The sequence below is a fragment of the Bradysia coprophila genome, unplaced genomic scaffold (assembly GCF_014529535.1).
Source record: "Bradysia coprophila strain Holo2 unplaced genomic scaffold, BU_Bcop_v1 contig_339, whole genome shotgun sequence".
Taxonomy (NCBI): domain Eukaryota; kingdom Metazoa; phylum Arthropoda; class Insecta; order Diptera; family Sciaridae; genus Bradysia; species Bradysia coprophila.
Genome location: NW_023503598.1, coordinates 538,424 through 546,166, shown reverse-complemented (window position 1 = coordinate 546,166; position 7,743 = coordinate 538,424). Strand labels below are relative to the sequence as shown.

General features: G+C 37.6%; 1 protein-coding gene across 1 annotated transcript; it reads left to right on the top strand.

Annotated features, from left to right (window-relative positions):
* Positions 1–438: 438 nt before the first annotated feature.
* On the top strand, positions 439–7,386 carry LOC119079803 (pickpocket protein 28-like). Its single transcript, XM_037187869.1, has 7 exons — positions 439–571; positions 640–743; positions 4,751–4,993; positions 5,057–5,156; positions 5,838–5,983; positions 6,040–6,509; positions 6,766–7,386. The coding sequence occupies exons 1-7, from the start codon at positions 488–490 to the stop codon at positions 7,179–7,181; spliced, it is 1,563 nt and encodes a 520-aa protein (XP_037043764.1). The 5' UTR covers positions 439–487; the 3' UTR covers positions 7,182–7,386.
* The last annotated feature ends 357 nt before the right edge of the window (positions 7,387–7,743 follow it).

Sequence of the window (7,743 nt, the reverse complement as noted above, 5' to 3'; positions counted from 1 at the left end):
ACGTCGTATATGAGTGATTACAGATATTTTCATATCAGAGTACGTTTAATAAATTTTTTAATTCATTTCTTCAGCCACCGATTCCCCCAAAATTCCAAAGTATATAAACACGTAAGGTAGTGCAGACCCTCAGGGAATAGCAAGAAATACGGATCCCGACTTTAAGGTGAATTTCGTATGACGCCAATACATATATTTACAGCATGTTGTACGCATGTGTATTGATATACAATAAATTCACCTCAAAGTAGGGATCCGCATGTTTTTGCGGATCTGCGGTACCTTCAGTGTTTATATACTTTGCAAAATTCCAATTCTGAAGCGCATCTACGGCGTGAATTCATGTGTTTCCCTCGCCTCACTATCTATGACAATGTTACGGTCATGTTAGTTTATATGAATGTGCCAATTTAGATAGTGCCCCAGCTTGATGCCGACAGTTTCTTGCAGAATCTCAACAGAATTAAACGAAAAAATTAACCGCAAAATGAAATTCAGTTCAATATTCAATCATCTTCGTCGGAGAAGTGGTACAACTTATGATGTCGATAATACACAAAATGGGGAGGAAGTAAATTCACATTAAACATTTTAATCGTTCAAAAAGCATTAAAGGTTTTGAATTGAATTCAATTTTAGCCAAAATTTTCTGCCGTTGAGAGCACAGTGTCGGAATATGTTCAAAAGAGCACCATTCACGGTATTTCGTACGTTGGGGACGGTGAACGAAACAAGTTCGAAAGGTGATACTTGAATTGTGTTTATATCAAGGCTGTAAAGTTTGAGGAGGTCACGCAGATCGCCATTTTATTAGATACGCGGGAACACACCTTTTCCATACAAACAAATTCACCAAAATTTAATTTGTATGGCGTGCATCTGCGTGACCTCCACAGAGTTTACAGCCTTGGTTTATATAACATTGAAATGATGTAATCAAGTATGTGATTTTGTTTGAAGGCGGCGCTCTCTTCAAGTGGCCTTTAAGAGGTTCCGAGTCTTCATTTTTGATTATTTTTAATATCATCATGGTTATCCTTAATGACAATTGACGCCAAAAGTGCGGTCGAAATTCAAAATGCAAGGAAGCGTTGAAATTTATTTTTCGGTTCACTTTTTCATTATCGTTCACTTGAAATTCATATTTTAGGCACACATACGGCGTGAAAAATTGTGTTTTTAATGAATTTCATCAAAACAAAACCTAATTTCGAAGAAGTGGGACCAAATTTTCATTATAAATAGTGTGATGATTGGTTTAAAAATAGTTGCTTGTCTGTCACTGTGACTGTGGTTGCATTAAGAGAAAGTATACTCGAATGGAGATGACGTCCTACATGAAGTGACGAAAGTCTCGATGATCAATGATAGATCAAAAGTTTGACCACTGGTAGTGCAATCGCATACCACAATTTTGTGTGCTAACTAACGCAGGAAACTTCGCGAAACGGCGTAATTTTTTAATTCATTGTTAAGAAAACAAATAAACTGGAAATTCTGACTAAAAAGTTTATTGGACAATTTGAAGGAAATGTTTATATTTGAAATTAAGCAAATCACTAAATTGTTACAAAAAATGTTAAAATTGGATGTTGATTTCTCAGGAATTTAAAAAATATTCCGTTTTTGTGAGATTAGCTACAATTAGTTAGCACACAAAATAGTCAAAGTGCACTAGGTACTGTCATTAGTTTCGCCAACTGAAGAGATCTATTTCATGCATAAGTCCGAGTCTTATTATACCGAAAGTTTAAATGTGATTTAAGCGGAACTGAGAAGAAAGGTGACTCGACCAGAATCCTTATATCCTTACGATGTTATTTATATTTATAACTGAAGATGGATGACAAAACAACATCCGAAAAATACTGAAAAGAAACAAGAAATTTTGCTTTTTTCATTCATGATCAATACTGATCATAACCGAACCAATCTCACAATCAACTCGAGAAATTATTATTATTATCTACCGGCTAATCAATCGAGAAATTTTGAATATGGGTAGACCTGTCACGCATGGGGAGGTCACGCAGATACAGATACGCTAGTGACACACCACAGTTGAACATAAAATGGCGGATTTCATACAAAAATTTACCTCCTGTGACGATTCTCGACGCCGTGACGATGTGGTGAATTTTTAGCCCCGTACGAAGTACGAAGGGGCTTATAGGATTACGATGCCGTGTGTAATTGATGGAATTCGAAGCAGACGGTAAGGGCAAAGTGTTTGCCTATGTTCATAGATAACGATCCCGCAATAAAAATTTTGTCCGTCCGTCCGTCTGTCCGTCCGTCTGTCACGTCGATATCTTGAGTAAATCAAATCCGATTTCAAAATTTTTTTTTTCCCTGAAAGATAGTCAAAATAGTGAGGCAAAGTTCGAAGATGGGCGATTTTGGGTCGACCCTTCCGGAGCTGGGGCCCAATAAGTGCCTAACTGTTTTTCGACGATATCTCCAGACATTTAAGCACTACACTTGTAAGTGATACGTCAAATGAAAGGTATTTACAATACCGATCGACAAAAAAAAAGTTTATGAAAATTGGATGACCGACTCGTGAGTTAGACCCCTTGGTGTGAACTAGGTACAGGGCGGCAAGCCGTTTTTGCTTGTAGGTTGGCCCAATTTGAACGTATTTAGATGGATTTTGCTTTATTAGATAGGTATTGACCGTACCAATCAAGGAAAAAAAAGTTTATGAAATTCGATTCACCGGAGCGTGAGCTAGGTCTCTTGGAGTGAGCTTATATGTGGCTACTCGGCCGTACAGTGAAGGTGGTGTTTTTTGTTAATATCTCAAGTAAAATTTGACCGAATTTCATTTTTTTTTGTTTGAAAGGTACTAACGAATGTAAAGCAGCCATACTACTTTCCACCTCCTAACAAAATGGCCGTCGGCCGCCATTTTGGATTTTTGTAAAATCAATATAAATCGGTAATTTTAGGTCAATTCGAAATTTGTGTTACATTTGAAAGGAACGTCGTACGGGGCTTCGTAATTGCGCTATGCGCAATTTTTAAGACGTACACATTTCATAAGAATTTTACTTTACCGACGTTTACGGGCGCAGTAGGCTTACGGTAAGAGTAGGGCGACGGACGAACTAGGGTCACGTACGCAATAGATGTACGGGTTTGTACGGGGCTCAGTCGCAGCAAACGCTCCGACTGTTCTGACGGCTCGTTTTTATATGTAAAATCTTTAGAAGTGGTGTACAATAAGGCGATCTGCGTGACCTCCCCAAAGTTTCCAGCCTTGGTCATATCTTCTGCAACTCACATCACACCAAACGACAATGTTTAGTTGATAATTTGTTGTATTGCTTGTCTTTGCGTTAAATCTGTATCAATGTTGTACCTATTGTGTATTGCTTGGCTCAGACATTAAATGAAACTCCAAATAATAGTGGGCAAATTGTAATTAAGTTTGTTTACATGATTCGCCATAATAAATTTAATTTATTGCATTGCGGTGTATATATCAACATTAAACACTGTTTTTCGGAGTATTATACCGAACATTATTTCCCTCAATTATTCCATTGATATGACGTCATTATTAATTACCTAGGGTTCATACCACGAACTAATCCTCTTCCGTATATTACACGTACACTCGTTACACTCGTGTTTGTGTAATATACAGAAGAGTATTAATTCTCGGTATATCCACCGGTACCTTAATGTACTATTTTCACCATTTTGGTGGCTTTGAGACGAACATTTTAAGTCAACCGCTACGTGAACTGTTAAAACAACACATGAAGCTCATTTACGCACAATATGTTTTGTATATTGAAGTTTGCATTTTAAATTTAGAATTTTGAATGGCACTCAATCTGAATTAAATCACATCGAATCTAAATCACCGAAATTATTACATTTTTCACAACCACGGCAGAGTAAAATAAACCAGGCAGGAGCGGTTCATTTTCGAAACGTCAAGTAAGGGACCTAATACACTGGATGAAAATGAACTCAAATGAACAGTGACGTAAATTGAAAAATTTTATTCACAAAAAATATAGGGCTACTAGATTATCCAGGTCCCTTGTCAAACGTCCACTACTGCCTGGTTAACTTAACTCTGCCGTGTTCACAACCAATACTAAATTATTCTTTTGATGATTTGACGTTTCAATAATATTACTCATGTTTCAATATTAACGACTTTAACGACGATCTTAATCGTTAAATCATATTCGACTAAGTTCATGGTGGGTATGAAATTGAGTGGAAACATTCCACTGGAAAGTGTTATTTTCATAGATTTTTTTTTGTAAACTCTTTTCAATTTGCCAATATTTTGGAAATGCCCGATATACGAGTTTCTAATTTTTCGTATTTCTACTGATATTTGACAAAAAATCACGAAAAATCTTTTAGTCCCTCCCCATTTATGTTCTCCACTAGTGTGGTCGCATATAGTTATTAGAGATATTATTAAAAATCTTTGTTTGCGGCCAGAAAACGACTCATTGCCATATCGCTCAAAATGAGTTTTTGGTATTTTCTGGCCGCTAGCGAACTAAATACGTAACTGTCTTTCTGGGACATTTTTTGTTTCGATATATTGCATTATTACTTTTATACTGAACAAAGAAGTGTGACCTATCACCACCAATCGCCGCCAATACACTCGGCCATTAGGTAGAAAGTTAACGGAGTTAATGACCACTCACTCTATTGATGGAAGTGACGCTAATATTTTGACACAATATATCGACGCAATTTTTAATTCTAGAATTTGGTGGTTCGTCATGTTAATCTGTTCAACGTTTGGTGCGTGCTATTTGATCTACCAAGCATACAGAACAATGAACGAAAATCCAATAATTGAAAGCCCAGCATTGAATAAGGCTCCATTATGGTACGTGCCGTTTCCTGCTTTTACCATTTGTCCTACGATCAAAAAAGAACTCACTACCTTCGCATTGAACAAAACTAATTGGCCGGATTTTGCGCAAAAATTTTTGCCGAAGAATTTGTAACGTTTTTTCTGCTGTTTTAAAATCGATTCAACAGGAAACCAATCGATTTTTTTTTCTAGATTTGACCTGTCATACTCTTTATCAGTAGTTCCTACAATTGACCTACAAAATTTGTTGCTGCAAAGAAGCGACCAGGATAATTACAAAATTTTGAGTCAGGTTTGGTTTTCCTTTAAATATTAGGAGGGATTCTTTTGAAAATCCACCTATCAAAATCGGACCTATTTCGTCTGGGATGGTTATATACATGGTTTAAAAGGTCTTTGCCAGTAGACCTCAATACAGGTCTCACACAGTCTCGAGCCACACCTTGTTGCTAATGGAAGATCTCCGATGTTGGGAAAATAGTGTTTTTTATCCGAATTTTTTGACCGTTATAAATGATCGTTCCGGGTGAGATTGAGCTCGTTGGAAAACTGAGCTTAAGTACTTTCGGGTCATGTCTAGTTTGATTAGATTCATTGATATATGTATGCAAAAATTTGGAAGAAAAATTTTCAAAATCTGTGTGAACTTTAGACAGGTCTGGGCTGGTACTGATCACGCTTAATGTGAACCTAACATGCTAGTCGTAACATACATTGTCTAAGCTTTCCGTCGATACCTCATTTGCAGTGCTGGTGATTGCCGACATAACAGAATTTTATGTTAGTACAACCGCTACTTGTAAAACTCGCCAGCAATCACCAGCACTGCAAATCAAAGCGTGTATATATCCATCCCAGACGAAATGGGTCCGATTTTGATAGGTGGATTTTCAAAAGAATCCCTCTAGATATTTTGTCCATAAAGTAAAGGCTAAGACTTAGTTCGTAAGGTAAACTTTTTAATTCAAAACAGGCTTTGCCAGAAATCAAAGTTAAATCTGCTAGTTGGTTGAAAAGAGGTAATGAGATATACGATATTACCTGGCAAAAAACAATAACATCCATTGGTGCTTGTATAACATTCAACATGTACGACGAAAAAGACTTACTGAGAGACGGGTAAAATTTATCTCCCATAACATAACTCCTTATGACTGAATTTTGTTTGAATTTAGTGTAATTCCGAGTACACTTGCTGAACTCACCGACAAGAAGGAACAACTGTGGAGTCGAGATTCTGACTTTACGAAAGGACTACCGGTGGAAGACTACACATATCCGCTTCGAGCGCTCACTATTAACCAAATGTTTCTAACGCACTTCAACGTTAATCAAGTTAGACGACTCAGTCAATTCGATTCAAAATTTACGGTGATCTTTCATACACCCGACGAAGTTCCGCTTTTTGAACGACACGTTGTATTCACCACCATTAAAGCTGACACATTTAGTTTCGTCGAAATTACGCCGCATTTAGTCGTATCGGAAGGCATCGAAAAATACGAGCCGAACGTTCGAAATTGCTATTACACCCACGAGCGACATTTGAAATATTTCAAAATCTACACCCAAAACCATTGCGAATTGGAATGCCTGGCTAATTATACCCTCAACCAATGTGGATGCGTTCCTTACTTTATGCATCGTACGTGACGATTGTGTTCGTCCACGACAGAGTAAAAAAAAACCAGGCGGGAGCGGTTCATTTTTGAAAAGTCAAATGAGCGACCTTATGCATTGTATGAAAATGAACTCAATTGAACATTGACCTAAATTGAATAATTTTATTTGCAAAAAATAAGGCTTCCAGGTCCCTAGTCAAATCAAGCGCTCCTTGTCTGGTTACCTTTACTCTGAGGTGGTCCGTTGGCGAAGTTAATTTTTTTTAATAACTTTTGTAGATTTTAACGACACCAAAATTTGTGGAACGGATTTGGATTGCTATTGGACTGCGTTGCACGATCTTTTTTTACCCGAGTTCAAAGATGACGGTACACATGCTCTAATTGACGATTGCAATTGCCTACCAACATGCACTCAGTTGTCGTATACAATTCAAGTGACCGAATTGGACCGGCAACCAGGTCGAAGTTCGCTCCAAATTACTTACAAACTTCCATTTTTTACGAAAAATGTCCGCACTGAGCTGCATAGTCTGAGTGAATTCTTTTCTAATTGTGGCGGTTCCCTTGGTCTATTCCTTGGAGTGTCGATCTTCAGTATTATTGAATTGATTTACTTTTGTACAGTTCGATTGTATTTGCACAGTAAACGGTCGGATCGGGAAAAAAGTTCCGAAAAGACCAATGAACGATGAACAATATATAAAGGAATGGCCAGTAATAGTAGACTGCATTGGCCTTCAGCTTGTCACAAACTGATCTGTCATCTTTTGAGAGGTGAGCGGGCTATTTGAAAACATTAAAAACTCGACCTATTGAATTATCACTGATTTATCAGGTTAATCTAGGTTTGTGTTTGGACCTGTTTCCAATGCAGTTTATTTTATCGGTTATCCCATTCGGAAATTTGTTTTTCATTTGGATGCAAGGTCTATTTTCGAGAAATCCTTAGTCACCCAGCCGTGGAGAGAACAGCGTCTCAATATTGTCAAAAATCAGAGAAATGATAAGCACGGCGCCTCACGGCTGGGAAAAACCCATTGATAGATGCATGTTGGAGATGATGTACGCAATAAGTTCAAAGGGTAATTTGAGCTGTGTGTGTATAAGTACAAAGGCGTGATAGCAGTGGAAAAACGTTGGGGGCGGCTATCCGAAATGAAAATGGCTAAGAAATTCGGCTGGAGCTCCACCGGGTTGATACGACGAGTTTTGGCAAAGATAGTTTTATTTTTCGCAATAGAACCAATTGAGTTG

Coding starts and splice junctions, on each gene's coding strand:
- LOC119079803 (XM_037187869.1), top strand. CDS start 488: ATGAAATTCAGTTCAATATTCAATCATCTTCGTCGGAGAAGTGGTACA. Junction 4,994..5,056: donor AAATTTTTGCCGAAGAATTT/GTAACGTTTTTT, acceptor TTTTTTTTCTAG/ATTTGACCTGTCATACTCTT. Junction 6,510..6,765: donor CGTTCCTTACTTTATGCATC/GTACGTGACGAT, acceptor TAACTTTTGTAG/ATTTTAACGACACCAAAATT.